The following is a 16,463-nucleotide window of genomic DNA, read 5'->3' as shown; positions in this document are numbered from 1 at the left end:
AAGCCAGATTGAGGTGCGTTTGTAGTTTCTATGTAGACTTCTTTCCTTTCCTTTTATTTGTTTGTATTAAATCAGTAGGGTTGTGGGGGGTAAATAAAAAAATCAAACACAAAAGAAATAGAAGAAGAAAAAAATTTTTTGGAAATAACCCCAAATTTTTAGTCTTTGAATTATGGAATCGTGATATGGAAAGGTTGGAGAGTAGCTAATTTATCCTTCAGGGATGGTTCATGTGGGTCACTGCTCTTCCCTTGCCCTTGTCCCTGGTGTGGTCCTCAGTGACACTTAGCTGAGGACAGCAAGGGAGGTTTTCATGCCCCACAGCTGGCATTACCTCTGCTTTGCCAATAATCCCTTTGCAATAGACCTGGCATTCTCTCGAGGGCCTTCTTCAATTTTTTGATCCAAATTTATGCATCGTCAATTTCTACAGTGATATCATATGGGAAGCCGAAGGTGAGTGGATCACAGCTGTTTCATGTATTTCTTAAGCTCGTTTTCTCATTCACTTGAAGGGCTTGAACCTGTCATTATCCACTAAAGAGCACACTGCAGCATTCAGTTCAGTCTGCCCTTATTAATTCAGAGAAGACTCTGCCATTAGACTTCTCTGGTTGCCATTCTGAGCAATTTCAACTTCTTAATACAGTGTGTGTGTGTGTGTGTGTGTGTGTATGTGTGTGTGTGTGTGTGTGTGTGTGTATGTGTGTGTATGTGTGTGTGTGTGTGTGTGAGAGAGAGAGAGAGAGAGAGAGAGAGAGAGAGAGAGATCTATTTTTATGGCGAAGAGTAAGATTAAAATTATACTGTTCCCTGTCAAATAGGAGTGCATACTTATTAAAATAGATTTAAGTTATTTGTGATGCGACTATCGGATTTTAAATCACTACTTAAATTGAATGTTCAAATGCTACAGGTAGATGACACCCAAACTGGGGTCTGACTTCATTTTCCAAAATCTTCAATTCGGGAATCCTTAATTTAACTTTCAACTGCAACACAATGTGCCCGTTATCTGCTTATCTCCGCAGTCTTTTGTCCACATTTGGTTTCCAAGTCGGATATTTTGGCTGCATTCACGCACACTCTTCCATGGTTTGCACATTTTCTTAATCTCTCTTCTCTTTGAAATAGAAACTCACCAGCTCTGCCCCGTCCTGTTTTGGACAACTAACTATCCTCTCCAAATTACAAGCTATAACCATGCACATGCTTACATGGAAGACATTGGTAGCGAACCGTCTTCTAGGTATGGGTTAACTCCTTTTCATATAGTAGCTAATTTCATAATTTAATCCCTACAGAGCAAATGTCATTTTCACTTTACAGTTTTGACAACTGCAGGGATGATCTCAGTGGCAACACGTTGTGCAGTCAGTCTAGGACAGTGCCCAGATGTTCACTACTAATGGGCTCTAGAGTTGTGGGCCTGGGGAAGCCAAGATTGTGAAATCAAGACACGTCTAAACCCTGCAAATCTCATCCAGCAGGAGTGAGACTGTTTTCCTCCTTACTCTAAGCCTGCATGCCCTGGGGCATGTAGCCTGTATGACGCCCACTTCTGCCACCCTGATGGCCAAATTACAGGTTTAACTTCCTCTGTCCCTATAAGACCATGTCTAGCAGTACCTGAACTTTCTTTTTATGCAAATGAATTATTCCCAGCATCTCAGCACCAACCAATAATGTACTCTCACCCTGAAAACCCCAATCCACTACTGGGCTGCTTCCCCCCAGTACTTGCTGCTGACAAAGGTCCTGTGGAACCCACCCACCTGGATAAGCTTCATTCCTTTGAGTCCCACCCAGTTCACAACAGTCCTTGGACACCCCAAGGGCAGAAAAAACCCAGGCCATAGAGCCACATTCTTGCAGAAAGTGTTATCTTCAAAGCAGTGTGAGTTTCCCTGTGAAACCTAACTTTAACTCATGGGAGCAAATATGGAGACAAAATGTGGGACCGAAACTGAAGGAGGGGCCATCTGGAGACTGTTCCACCTGGGTATTCATCCCTTGTACAGTCACCAAAGGTAGATGCTGATATGGATGCCAGGAAGTGCATGCTGACAGGAGCCTGATATAGCTGTCTCCTTAGAGTTCTGCCAGAGCCTGACATATACAGAGGCAGATGCTCACAGCTAAACATTGAACTGATCATGGGGTTCCCAATGGAGGAGTTAAAGAGAAGACTGAAGGAGCTGAAAGGGTTTGTGGCCCCATGGGGAGAGCAACAATACCAATCAACCAGAGCTTCCAGGGTCTAAACCACCAGCCTGGGAGCACATAGGGAGGGACCCATGACTCCGTCTGTATATGTAGGGGAGGATGGCCTTGTCGGGCATAGGTGGAAGAGGACATCCTTGGTCCAGTGAAGGCTGGATGCCCAGTGTGGGGGAATTCGAGGGTGGGAAAGTGGGAGTGGGGATGGGTGGGGGCACGTCCTCATAGAAGCAGGAGAAGGGGAAATTGGATAGGGGGCTCCTGGGGGGGGATGGGGTAAGGGAATAACATCTGAAATGTAAATAAAATATCCAATAAAAAAAACAAGAGTTAGCAAATGCCATAGTTATTCAGAACCCAATGTTGATGGGTATAGAGGACCCGAGCTAAAGGAATGAAACTTGATGTCCACTGTGCTCAGGTAGAGACGACTTCTTCCCCGCCAGCATTGTATTTATGATTTTATACAAATCAATTATTCCATTTATTCTCAATTTTAACTTATTTACAAAAGCGGTTGTTTCCTTTTCACCTAAAATATGATCTAAGTGGGAAAGGAATATAGACGTTTTATTATTACCATTATTTCCCTTATACAGGGTATCTTAATGTTAGTGGGCAGCTGTGAGTGATTTTGAGACCCCACTCCACCCCCTCCGCACCTTAGCCTTTCAAGTGATGGATTATGGGTATGCAATCATTCCTACACTCAGTTGCATTACTCCTTTGGTGGCTAGTACCCTCTACACAAAGTAGGGAAGGAAATGCTCACTGAACTAAAAGAAATAGGTGACCGACACACGTGTGTACAGGATTACACGTAGAAACGTATGCTAAAGACAAGTCAGTTCAAATCTAAGCTCTGCACTCACATTTCCAAAAATAAGCCCGATTGCATTGAAGCTCTGTAGAGTCTAGAGAAGCTTTCAGGCACAAGGAAGCAGTAAGTCCTTCCTGTCCTAGTCCAGTTTTCTCTGCAAGAGAGTTGCTTTTGTGCAATGTCCTTGTCAGGCTGTTCATCCCTCAGTCTGCAGATCTGTGTGAATATGAATTCCTATTTTTACTGTACATATGCAACTTGGGATAGCCATGAGTGTGGGCCAGAACATTTATATTTGTTATTTGTTGACTACAATATCATGCCACAGTTTCCAAAGATAAGGCACCCCAGGTAGGCAGAGATTGGAAAAACACAATGCCTTTGGATTTTACTCATTTGGCATTATATGATACTTAAAACAGCTCAGTAAGGCAAGTTAGGCATCTTGCTATGATTCCTATCCCACACACAGGGAAACAAAGGGGGCAGAGATTAAATAAAATTTCCAGGGTCACAATCATTTTAGTGCCAATTCAGAAGTAGAATTCAAGTTCTGTGATGTGGGAAGCAGAGGATTTTATGAGTGCATTCTCTGGTATCCGAGACGTAACAGTCTTGTCCTGTGACTGTCACATCACGGGTTGTGGCTGCTTTTACAAGTGCTTCTCATTAGGCGTGAAGTCACCTGCAGCTCTTGCCTGTGTTTGTTCAGTGGGAGGAGGAGAGTGATGAGGAAAATACGCTGATGTCACACCATTGTGACACGACACAACTGTGGTGGTGGAGCAGGAGAACTTGCAGTGTGCTTCCTTTAGAAGCCCTTCCTGTCATGATGGGGGCGCCTCATGTTTGCACTGATCAACACGAATGCGCCCCAGCCACGTGAGGCCATTAGGACACTTGAAACATGGCTGTAACAATGTTAAAAAAAAATCCACTTTAAATTTATTTCTTTTATGTTAATTGGCAAAGTTTAATCACATATACTTATGGGGTAATAGATTCTGATGTATGATAATTCAGTATAGTTATGATGTTCTACAGTGGATCTCACAAATTTATTCTTCCTGCCAAATGGAAACTTTGTTTTATGTATGTATGTATGTATGTATGTATGTATGTATGTATGTATCTATTTATGTATATACAGTCCCCTCTTGTAGATTTCTTCCCCCATCTCCCCTCCCCTTCAACTCTGAGAGGGCAGTCCCTGGATATCCTCCCATCCTGGTGCATCAAGTCTCTACAGGATTAAGTACATCCTCTCCCATTGAGGCCAAACAAGGCAGCCCTCTGCCACATATGTGCTGGGAACCTTAGACCAGCCCCTGTATGCTCTTTGGTTGGTGGCTCAGTCTTCGGGAACTCCAAGGAGTCCAGATTAGTTGGCACTGTTGATCTTCCTGTGGAGTTGCCATCTCCTTCAGGGCCTCCAATCCTTCCTGTAACTCTTCCAAAGCAGTCCCCACCTCTGTTCAATGTTTGGCTGTGGGTATCTGCATCTGTCTCAGTCAGTTGCTGGGTAGGCCCTCTCAGAGGGTTAGGCTTCTGTCTGCAAGCACAACATATCATCAGTAATAGTGTTAGGGATTGGTCCCTGCCCATGTGATGGGTCTCAAGTCGGGCTGGTCACTGGTCAGACCGAACTTCAACCTCTGCTCCATCTTTGTTCCTGCATTTCTTTTAGACAGGACCAATTTTGGATCAAAAGTTTTGTAGGTGGGTTGATGTTCCCATCCCTCTACTGGGATGTCTAGCTACTAGAGGCTCCAGGTTCCATGTCCCCATTGCTGGGCATTTTGGCTAAGGTCATCCCCATTGACTCCTGGGAGCCTCCTTCATTCCAGTTCTCTGGGACGTCCTAGAATTTCCCATCACCCCCAACCTCTGGTAGCTGAGTATTTCCTTTCATGCTGCTGGCCCTCTGGGACACTCTCCTGTTTCTCCCCATAACTGATCCTGCACCCATATTTTCCCCTCCCTATCCCCCATCTCACCCAGGTCCCTTCTTCTCACCCTCTACCTCCCATCACTATTTTGTTTCCCCTTCTAATTGAGATTCAAGCATTCTCACTTGGGCCTTCCTTCTTGTTTAACTTCTTTGGGTCTGTGGTATGTATCATGGTTACTCTGTACTTTTTGGCTAATATTCACTTATAATGAATTCACTTACAATTCACCATGCATGTCCTTGTGGGTCTGGGTTACCTCACTCTGGATGATATTTTCTAGTTCCATCCATCTGCCAGCACCATTTGTTGAGGATGCTTTCATTTTTTTTAATTGTGTGGTTTTTGATTTCTTTGTAAAAAACATCAAGTATCCATAGGTATGTAGATTTATTTCTGGGTCTTTGATTCTACTCCATTGATCAACTTGTCTATTTCTGTACCAATATTGTGTGGTTTTTATCACTATTACTCTGTAGTACAGCTTGAAGTCAGGGATGGTGATTCTTCCAGAAGTTCTTCTATTGTTCAGGGTTGTTTTGGCTATTTTGTTTGTTTCTGGTTTTGTTTTTCCATATGATGTTGAGAATTGTGCTTTCGAGGTTTGTAAAAACAATGTGTTAGAATTTTTATGGGAATTGCAGTGAACCTGTAGATAGTTTTTGTCAAGTTGTCTATTTTCACTATGTTAATCCTACTGATCCATGACCTTGGGAAATCTTTCGATCTTCTGAGGTCTTCTTCAATTTCTTTCTTCAGGGACTTCAAGTTCTTGTCATACAGATCTTTCATTTGCTTGGTTAGAGTTACACTAAGATATTTTATATTATTTGTGGCTATTGTAAAGGGTGTTATTTCCCTAATATCTTTGCTAACCCATTTATCAATTGTATGAAAGAAGGCTATTGATTTTTTGGAGTTAATCTTTTATCTGGCCACTTTGCTGAAGTTGTTTTCAGCTGTAGGAGTTCTCTGGTAGAACGTTGGGGGTCACTAATTGTAAAGTATGACTATCTCTATCCATTCCCTGCACCTCGATCTCTGGTTACCATTCTTCCCCTCTCTGAGTACAGTGGTTATCGATTCCACACCAAAGAGAAGATGTGTTTGTCTATGTTTGGTTTTCTTCTTTGTAGCAGTTTTTATAGTTTCAAGTCCTATATATAAGTCTTTAATCTGTTTTGATTTGATATTTGTAACTGGGGAGAGACAATTAGCTGGCATTATTCTGCATGTGAAATATTTTGTGACAATTTATTGAAAACATTAAAGGGATTAACCCTTACCTTACCCCCAAAGAATGTCAACAGCAGTTGGAATAAAAGGGAAAGCTCTTTAAAAATTAATATATATATACATATATATTTAATTTATTTATATCAAATACTGGCTCCCCCTTACAGAGACCCTCCACCTCTTTCTCCTTTCTCCTCCTCCTAATCTGTCTCCTTCTCCTATTATCTATCTATCTATCTATCTATCTATCTATCTATCTATCTATCTATTTTTCATGAAAGCAACACATAGTTTTTTCACAATAGATTTACTAATGTATATTTCTTCCAACAGTATAAAATGATTTATCTTCTTTATATTCTTGCTGACATTTGTCTTTATTTTGGATAATAGTCATTCTATCAAGTGTGAGGCAGTATCTCACAGTAGTATGAATTTACCATTTCTGTTCTCCTCTGAGAGAGTGCCCTCCCCCACCATATCCTCCACCCTGGCAAATCAAACATCTGTCAAGGTAGGTGCATCCTCTCTCATTGAGGCCCGACAAGTCAGCCCTGTAGCCAGGCAGGGAAACTCTTTAATGGGCACAGAAAAACCAAGCTTCTGCTCTAAGAAGTTTGATCGTGAATAGAAACGTGCCATGGCTTACATAGGGCAGGCAGTTTTGTTATGACAAAAGGGTGGCCTTTACTTTAAAAGAGATTTTATCTGGAACTAAGCAAATTTCCCAGAGGCTGAAACTGCAGGTTTCAAGTTAGAGCAGTTTTCATTATTAGCGAACAAAACTTGCTTCCAAGGAGGTACCAGTGGCTGTCACTTCCAAAGAAAAAGGCAGACCTGATCTTCAAAGTAGAGGAAGCTCCACGTTCACAGAAATCAGAAAGAAGGCAACAGTGGGAGCTTAACCATGCAGAAGGAAAACTCCAACTTCTACTTCATTTTCTCATCCCTACGTGAATTAGTATTTCCCAAGTAAGTTTGTTTATCATATTTAATTTATGTTAAAGCTTGGTATATTCCTTTTCCCCTTCAGAAAGACTACCTTTATCCAAGGCATCAAGGTGCTGTTGTAGTATTCGAGTTTCTACATATGGGCTTCCTTCTAGTTCTCTCTGACTTGCTCAGTGAGTCCACATTTATGCCAATACCTTGTCATTTTGACTCACAGCATTAGAAAATATTTGATGTCTGGTATTGTAATTATTCATGCTTCATTCTTTGCACTTTTGATTGCTATATCTAGGAAGGTTATTTATTTATTTATTATCTATTTATTTGTGTGGTTTATGCTAATTCCATTTGTTTTGTAGTTCTGTGAGAAATGCTACTAGTGGCTACGTAGGAGTTGTTTTGAATCTTATAAAATATGGTCATTTTAATAACGTTTATTATTCATTCTTTTTATTAGTGATTTGTCTTTTCAAAGAACCAGCTTGAGTTTCACTTACCTTTTCTTGTTGGTTTTATACTTTTATCTACACCGATTTATTTTAAATATTTAAGATTTATATCCACTAGTTTGTTTAGGCTTACATTTCAACTCTTTCTAGTGAGGTGGAAATTTAGCTCATTGACGTAGAATTTTCTAATTTTCTCATCTATGCATTTAATGCTTCAATTTACTTCTGAATATTGCCTTTAGTAACCACATTTTAACAAATTATGTTTACCTTGTAAATTGTTATGTTTCTTAAAGTTGGATTTCTTGGGTTTTCTTCGAACCATGTGTCACTTAAGAAATATATTGTTGAATTTTTAAATATTTGGGAACGAATGACTATTTTTCCATCATTGACTTGTGGATTAATTCACTGTAGTAAAAGAAAGCCATACAGTTTCATTTGTATTCTTCTATATTTGTTAATTTATGTATTCTGAGGTGTAACATGGTCTACCTTAGAGAACATTTGATGTGAGCTGGAGAAGAATGTGTGTGATGCCATTACTCCATCTCTCTGAGTCTATTGACCTATTTGTCTTAAAGAAAGACAAAGAGTCAATGTAACAGCATTTTGAACACCGGCTTCACAGTGAGACCTAACACTGGGGAATGTCTATCTCCTAGTTTTCCTCTCCTTGAACAATGTTAGACATTCAGCATAAGTCGCTCCATATAAACCATAGGATGAGTTTGCTAATGCCTATAAAATAGTATGTGGGAATATTGGTTGGGGTTGCATTGAACCTTTAGGTCAAATTGGGAAGAACTGAAAATTTGATAATATTAATGCAGAATTCCATAGTGTTCATTCATCTATCTTTTGATTTATTTTTTAAAAAATGAATTTGTAGTTTTCCTCACTTGGATCTTATGTATAGTTGTTAAATTTCTCTCCAAATATCTGAGGGGTTGTTGTTGGTCTTACAACCACCTTTCTCTGACTCCTCACTGACTTCAAGTTTACTGAAAATGTTCTTGAATCAAGCATTGACTTTCAAGCTTCTAGAATGTTGAAACTTACATTAGGAATCCAAAATTATTTGTATACTTAAAGCCTTGCATGAAATTAAAACAGAGATGCATAGACTTTAATAAAGACAAAGGAAACAGACCAAGAATTGAGAGTGCCGAGTTCTGGGAACTCGAGACAGCTGGTGTGCAGTGTGAAGAAGCGTACTGTATCGTATGACAAAACCAGATTGGTACTCCTGGGTCAGTCATTGGCAGTCCCATGCAGAATACCGCACAAGTCTAGTCATGATAAGCCTTTGCTTTTTTTTTTTTTTTACTTTCTGTGTGAGACAGGTTGACTTTGCATTTCAGGCTGATTGTCAGTTCATCATCTTTAAGTGGCAGCCTCTCAAGTGTTGGAAGGACAGGTGTGCAGCATAACGCCCAGTGTGATGGTTTGAATGAGGGTGGCCCCCATGGGCTCTTATATCTGAATGCTTAGTCACCAGGGAGTGGGCTGGCTTGGAAAGGATTAGGAGGCGAGCTTTGCTGGAGAGGGTGTGTCTCTTGGACTGGGCTTTGAGGTTTCAAAAGCTCATGCTCCTGTAAAAGAGTCTTGTTTTCTGCCTGCTGTCAGAAGACCAGGAGATAGCTCTTAGCTCCCGTTCCAGTGCTCTGTGTGCCTCCATGCCCCTGTCATGATGATAATGGAGTAACCTCTGAAACTGTAAGCAAGCCCCCAGTTAAATGCTTTTTTAAAAATAAGTTGCTTTAGTCATGATGTCTCCTCATGGCTGTAGAACAGTGATCAAGACACCCAGGTTAGCAAGTGATTTGATTTTTTTCTAAGTTTATTTATTTTTTTATTGGATATTTTATGTATTTACATTTCAAATGTTATCCCCTTTCCTGGTTTCCCCTCTGGAACCCCCGTATCCCATCCCACCTAACCCTGCTTCTTCGAGGGTGCTCCCGCTCCCACCCACCCACTCCCACCTGACTGCCCTGGCATTCTCCTACACTGGAGTATCAAGCCTTCACAGGAGGAAAGACCTCTCCTTCTATTAGTGCCAGACAATGCCATCTTTTGCTACATATGTGGCTGGAGCCACGGGTCCCTTCATGTGTACTCTTTGATTGTTGGTTTAGTCTCTGAGAGTTCTGGGAGGACTGGCTGGTTGATATTGTTGTTCTTCCTAGGGAGGTAGAGGATGGAAGGGACTTGGGAGGAAGAGGGGAAAAAGGGTGGTGGGATTTGGTATGGAGGGAGACATGATGGCATACAGAGGGTCAGGAATTTGAGCAGAGGTATGTAGCCATTTGATTCTTACCCTTTTAAAATTCTTAGTACTTAGTGTAGCGCTTAAAAAAATAGAAGGTAGTGCTTAAAAAGTAGAAATTTAATGAATGAAGCACAAAGAAATACAACACTGAAAAGCTATATTTAAAATTAAAATTAAGCTGAAATGACATTTTACATTTCCATTAAGTGATGTGAGGAAATTAATTCCAAAAGTAATGTAAAAGTTCTGTCTCCCGATTCCTTTAAAAATGTTTAAGTGTATAGGAATATTCCTATTGTTTTAAAAGCTTCCAAATGTTGGGATACATAGGCATTTCGATGATGATTTAAAGTTTCAATTACAGCCTTCTCTTTTTTCATCACATATGACTAATATTGAAATTAACAGACATTTTCAAACTTTTGATAGGGGCTTTAACATTCTAGTTATAGTCCCTTGTATTTTTCCAAGGTCTGTAGTTTCTCTGGGCTTCCCAGAGCCAAAACATGAGAAAATTTCTTTGTATACACTTAAAAAAATCTAATTATGGAGTTCATTCCTGCCTTTATCAGGTGGAGGAGTGTTGTTTTCTTTTTTGTTATTTTGCCATAGACTTTAACATCATTTTATTTTTTCCATTGAATTGCAAGAGTTTATTTTAAAAACCTACAGTTGACTAACAGGAATTCATGATAAAATCTTAAGGTATTTGAGGATAGGTGTTGGAGATTGATTCTGCACACACACTAACCTAACAATGCTTATAAAACGAAAGATTATAGCAATATCGCCTTCATATTAAAATTCTGCTTTTTATGCTTTTTTTCCATTTTTATATAATTATAAAAGAAAAAAAATCCCTTAAATCTTAATTAATTCCCCCCTTTTTTGGATCCAATATTTATTTTCCTCTAAAATTTGTGATTTGTAGAAGTTAAAATAAATTTCTAGATTTATTTTACTTTATTTTACGCATGTGAATGTTTTGTCTGCATGTGTGTCTATGCACCACAGGAGTGCCTGGTTCCTGGGGAAATCAGAAGAGGGCATCAAATTTCCCTGGAACTGGAGTTAAGGAGGGCTTAAGCTACCACATTGGTGAGAGGAATTAAACCTGGATCCTCTGCATGAGCAACAAACACTGTCAAGCCCAAACCATTTCTCCAGCCCCACGGCTTGTAGAACTTTTTATATAATGAAATCTTTCAGATGAAAGGTTGAGTTTTCTAAAGGAAAAAAGATAGCTGTCTTAAATGTTTCAGTCATGAATGACTTCACTATTTTTAGCCTTACTCATATTTCATCCCTCCTAAAACCCAAGCTATATCATCTTTAAGATAAAGAAGAAGGCTTATATATTTTAAATAATCAAAAAAGAAAAATATCACATTTAAAGATGAACACTTAAATCAGGAAATGGTTTCTTATTATGCTTCTCTGTCTCTAGATGTCTGAAACCAAAACAAATACATAGAAGATAACCAAATGTTTATTTCTGGCCATGCTGACAACTTCTGTTTTTTTGTTGTTTGTGAATACAAATGATAATTTTATCATCCTATGGTCGTTGTTTGTCATGAAAGGATTTATGAGGTTTTCCAAATCAAAGCCATATATTATTTTCACTTCTACAAAGCCAGACAATTCCAGTGCTGTCCTGAATTTCGGTCCCTTGGAGTTTGGACAGCGATGTAGAATGATCATGTGCTTGGTGTTCTATTGAACCAATTATAATACTTTTTTTTTTAAAAAAACTTAAACATATTGATTGATTGATGTATGTATGTTAGTGGTGTTTGTGTATGAGTGTAGATATCCACGTTCCACTCATGTGGAGATCAGAGGAAAATTTGCAGAAGTCTTCTTTCCCCACCCCTACTCTGTGGATTTTGGGAATTGAACTCAAGTCACCATGATCGGTGGGAAGTATTGTTATCTGCTGCGTCATTCATTTATAATATTCTTATGTTAAATAAAATAGAAGACATTTTCCCAGAAGGGGCAGAAATAATTATTTCACAGGAATTCGCAGCACCTTTAATGAGTATGCCCATTTTCCTTGGCAGGCTCACTGACCAGGTCACACCAGGCAGATGAATCCCGCAAACCATTCCCAGGTGGAAACGTTCGTCCTCCTGGGGCTCTCTCAGGTATGGGAGCTTCGGTTCCTATTCTTCACTGTCTTCTCAGCAGTGTATCTTTTGACCGTCACTGGCAATCTTCTCATTGTGGCTATAGTGACCTCTGACCCACGCTTGCACACAACTATGTATTTTCTCTTAGGCAACCTTTCATTCTTGGACTTCTGCTATTCTTCCATCACTGCCCCCAGGATGCTGGTTGACTTGCTCTCCCACGGCCCCACCATTTCCTTTGGTGCCTGCCTGACTCAGCTGTTCTTTTTCCACTTCATTGGAGGCATCAAGATATTCCTGCTGACGGTCATGGCATATGACCGTTACATTGCCATTTCCCAGCCCCTACGCTACACATTAATTATGAATCAGACAGTCTGTGGGCTCTTCATGGCAGCCTCATGGGTGGGTGGTTTTATCCACTCCATTGTCCAAGTTGGACTGACTATACATCTGCCATTTTGTGGTCCCAACAAACTGGACAACTTTTACTGTGATGTACCACAGCTGATCAAATTGGCCTGCACCGATACCTTTGCCTTAGAGCTTCTGATGGTGTCTAACAATGGCTTGGTCACTCTCATGTGTTTTCTGGTGCTGCTGGGCTCCTACACAGCCCTGCTTGTGATGCTCCGAAGTCACTCAAAGGAGGGTCGCAGCAAGGCCCTGTCTACCTGTGCCTCTCACATTACCGTGGTCACTATAATTTTTGTGCCTTGCATCTACATCTATGCCAGACCTTTTAGGACATTCCCCATGGACAAAGCAGTATCTGTGTTGTACACAATGGTCACCCCCATGCTGAATCCTGCCATTTATACCTTGAGAAATAAAGAAGTGATTGCAGCCATGAAAAAGCTGTGGAGGAGGCAGAAGGATTTTCTTGTTCCCTCAGGTCATTGACTGCTTAGCAGAAGCCAGAACTTGAAGAACTAAAAAATGATCCAGAAAATGCACAAAGTAGATAAAACTTCATGCCTGTTAAAATTGGTTTTTTTTAAGCCTTAAAAATTGTTTTTAGCCACAGTTAATTTCTGATGTCTAGAACAGGGACAGAATGTTCTAGAACTCCTAGGTGGCTTCTTGAAAAAACGGTAGCAACTGTCATATAATTTAGGGAGGGCATTCCAGGTTGAGGGTGATGTTGAGCACACTAAGATGTTTCAGTTTGCATTGCAATATGTCCAAAAGTAAGGAAACTGGTGACTTTTTCCTGATACTTCTTGAACACAAATCAGAAGATATATTTTTTCAATATCTTGGAAGCAGATGGGGGTCTAATGATTAAAATAAATGTACAAAATCCTATCTCTACTTCAAGAGGCTGAATGGCTACCAATGAAGAAAGAAAATTACCCTGGACAAGTTAGTTTCACCCTTATAGTTCCTTAAGGTCATAGTTGTCACTGTCATTATATCTTTGGGGTTAGTGCGACTGGGGGAATGGGCCTGGAACAAAAGTGAGAGAAGTTGTGAGAAGTGTCCAAACCCTGAGAATCTCATCTTGACACTAGCAGGAATAAGAATCTCTCCCACCCTGTCTGGGCGTGCATGCCCCGCACTTATCTGTGAAACCCCTCCTTCAACCACTGTTGAGGTAATCACATAGCCTGGTGCCCCGAATTATAGGTTTAACTTCCTCTCTCCCTATAAGTGCCCAGCAAACACCTGGAATTCCTTCTTATGCAAATGAAGCATCACCAGTTCCTTGGTATCAGACAATAATACACATTCACCCTGAAAACCCTTACTCATCCCCCAAGGTTTATATAGCCCTTATTACCCCTAAACAAAGAGAGCCATTTCACTGCAAACCATCTTGGAGAAGTCTCATTTCTCCCCAGCACTCAACAAACAAACAGAGTTCCTGTGGACCCACCCTGCCCAGACTACCCTCATTCCTTTCATTCCAGTTTGGTGAGCAACAGTGCCTAAATACCCTGAAGGCAGAAGCAGAACTAAGTTGCCAATATCTTCTTTGCTGTCACCATCATCATCATCATCATCATCATCATCATCATCATCATCATCACCATCACCATCACCATCACCATCACCATCACCATCATCATCATCAGCATCACCATCATCATCAGCATCACCATCTTCATTACTGTTAACATCATAGCTCTTGCTGAGAGCTCAATGTGTCAGGCATTGAATGTACTGGTTTATATTTAATACCTCATTGAATTTTTGCAACATTATTTTAATTATGTATCACCATCTTTTTTTTTAAAAAAAGAACATGTGCCATTTGCAGATTAAAGACCCTAAATAACTTGTTTCAGTGCTGACAGCTTATTGCTGGAATTGAGCCTCGGGGTTTTTACCTTTAAGCCCCAATCTTACATTGTATCTAAAACTTCTTTTTGTGTTTAAGCATCAGTATTTCTGGAAAAAGCAGGTATGGCATTTGACAATGGAGTAGGGAGGTGCTGTCTGGAGAAAGGTGGATTGGGAAGGTGATTCGTGAGCTGAACACATGGAAATAGGGAGTTGGGGAAGGAAGTTAGGAGAACTGAGGAGGAGTTAACTTTAGGGGACTAATATCCAGAACACTGGTGTGGTGGTTTGTGCGAAAATGACCTTCGTAGGCTCAAATGTCTGATGGCAATATTGAGGAAGGATTAGGTGGCGTGGCCTTGTTGGATGAGGTGTGTTGCTGGGGGTGAGCTTTGAAGTCTCAAAAGCCCATTGCTGCCTTAGGGTTTTATTGCTATAAAGAGACACCATGACCAAGACAACGTTTAGTTGGAGCTGGCTTACAGTGTCAGAGGTCCAGTCCGTTATCATCACGGCAGAAAACATGGCAGTATCCAGGCAAACGTGGTACCGGAGAAAGAGCCGAGAGTTCTACATTTTGATCCACCTGCAGTCAGCACAGGACTGTTTCCCAGACAGCTAAGAGGAGGGCAGCAAAGCCCACTCCCACAGTGGTGACATGCTTCCTCCAACAAGGCCATACCTCCAACAAGTGCCACTCCTTGGGCCGAGCATATTTAAACAACCACACGTGCCATGCTAAGTTAGCTCTCTTTCTGAACCATACTTTTGTAAGCTCTCACCTACTGCTCCAACATCATGACTGTCTGCTTGCTTCTACAGTCCCTGCCATGATGATTGATCACGAACTCTCTAGAACTGTAAGCCTCCAAGTAAATGCTCTTTTTTTTTTTTTTTTTTTTTAATAAGTTGCTTTGGCCGTTTTTGTCACAGCAATAGAAAAGCAATCGTCCCTACATGTCCTGAACATATCCCTGCATGTCTTCCAAACTCAGCTGTCTGCCAGGCTGTCCAGAGCTGAGATGAGCCACTATAATGATGCTTTATTCTCTGGTTCATGAGAAGAGGGTAATACGAGGAGATTCACAAGTATCATTAGCAGCTCTGCTTCACCTTCAGAGGCTTTAGATTGTCTTTGGTTTGCTGTCCTGACTTATTCAGGCTCAGACAATGACATGTGAAGAGAAAAACAGATGCTTCTTTTCTAAAACAGCAATAAACTTTTTCCTTGTAAAATTTCACTAAGGTATACAGTGTGTCATAGTCATTATCCCAAACCCCTTTAAATTCTCCCCACGTTCTGAAGACCCCCAAACTCTGGAGACCCTTACTCAAGACTCGGGAAATCACGGCCACCCAAAAATCAAGACACCGTACCTGGATGCAATCAGCAGAGGTTTATTAGGGAGAGAGAGTTGGCTAGCCAACTGTCAGACTGCAGACTCATGCAGGAGCAGAGTGTGACAAATTGGCCGGCCGGCTGAGGAACTATTTAAAGGGGAAAACTACAAACCAGGGGAGTGAGGAAGGGGTTAAGGGTTGTCAAGGATACATAACATAAAAATAGTGGAACGTTCCAGAGGAACCCGCCCTAAACAATTTAAAATCATGTGAAAAACACTCTGTATACTCATTCTTCTCAAAAATGTAGTTTTATCATGTCACTGTGCCCTGCCCTGTCTTTTACTCAACTGTTTCTGATTAACTATTTCTCACTTGTTCTGGGCACAGCCCTGCCCGGTCATTGTGTCATTGTGGTTGCTACCTAAATGACTTATATCCTTTTCCTTGTGGGCAGCCGGTTCTGGAATCGGCCAATCTACATTCTTGGCTCATTTCAGAGAGAAGTTTTCTATGTCCTTTAAAGAAAAACCTAAAGAAATATATATATATATATATATATATATATATATATATATATATATATATAATGATTTTTATAATTTGTCATTCTTCAGTTCCCTAAACACTTCTCCGTCCCAACCCCCAACCTCTCTTTTTTGGGGGATTCGCTGTATAACCCACTGAGTCCTATTAGTGCCACCAACATGTATATGAATGTGGCATTATCCACTTGAACATAGTACAATGAAATTTCATGACATTAGTTTTGAGCCTTGCTGTATGGTCCAGCCTGTTCTC

General features: G+C 40.6%; 1 protein-coding gene across 2 annotated transcripts; it reads left to right on the top strand.

The window, feature by feature from the left end:
• Nucleotides 1–285: 285 nt before the first annotated feature.
• Nucleotides 286–15,790, top strand: Or4d5 (olfactory receptor family 4 subfamily D member 5). 2 transcript variants are annotated; one of them, XM_076924756.1, is made up of 2 exons: nt 286–456; nt 11,967–15,790. In XM_076924756.1, exon 2 carries the CDS (start codon nt 11,994–11,996, stop codon nt 12,936–12,938), a length of 945 nt encoding a protein of 314 aa, XP_076780871.1. In that variant the 5' UTR covers nt 286–456; nt 11,967–11,993; the 3' UTR covers nt 12,939–15,790. The 2 variants fall into 2 exon arrangements, with proteins under 2 accessions (XP_076780871.1, XP_076780869.1); XM_076924754.1 differs by lacking the exon at nt 286–456 and adding an exon at nt 6,362–7,197.
• Nucleotides 15,791–16,463: the final 673 nt, after the last annotated feature.

This window comes from Arvicanthis niloticus, chromosome 26, assembly GCF_011762505.2.
Source record: "Arvicanthis niloticus isolate mArvNil1 chromosome 26, mArvNil1.pat.X, whole genome shotgun sequence".
NCBI lineage: Eukaryota > Metazoa > Chordata > Mammalia > Rodentia > Muridae > Arvicanthis > Arvicanthis niloticus.
The sequence above is the reverse complement of the archived record's forward strand: the minus strand, read 5'-3'. Positions and strand labels throughout refer to the sequence as shown.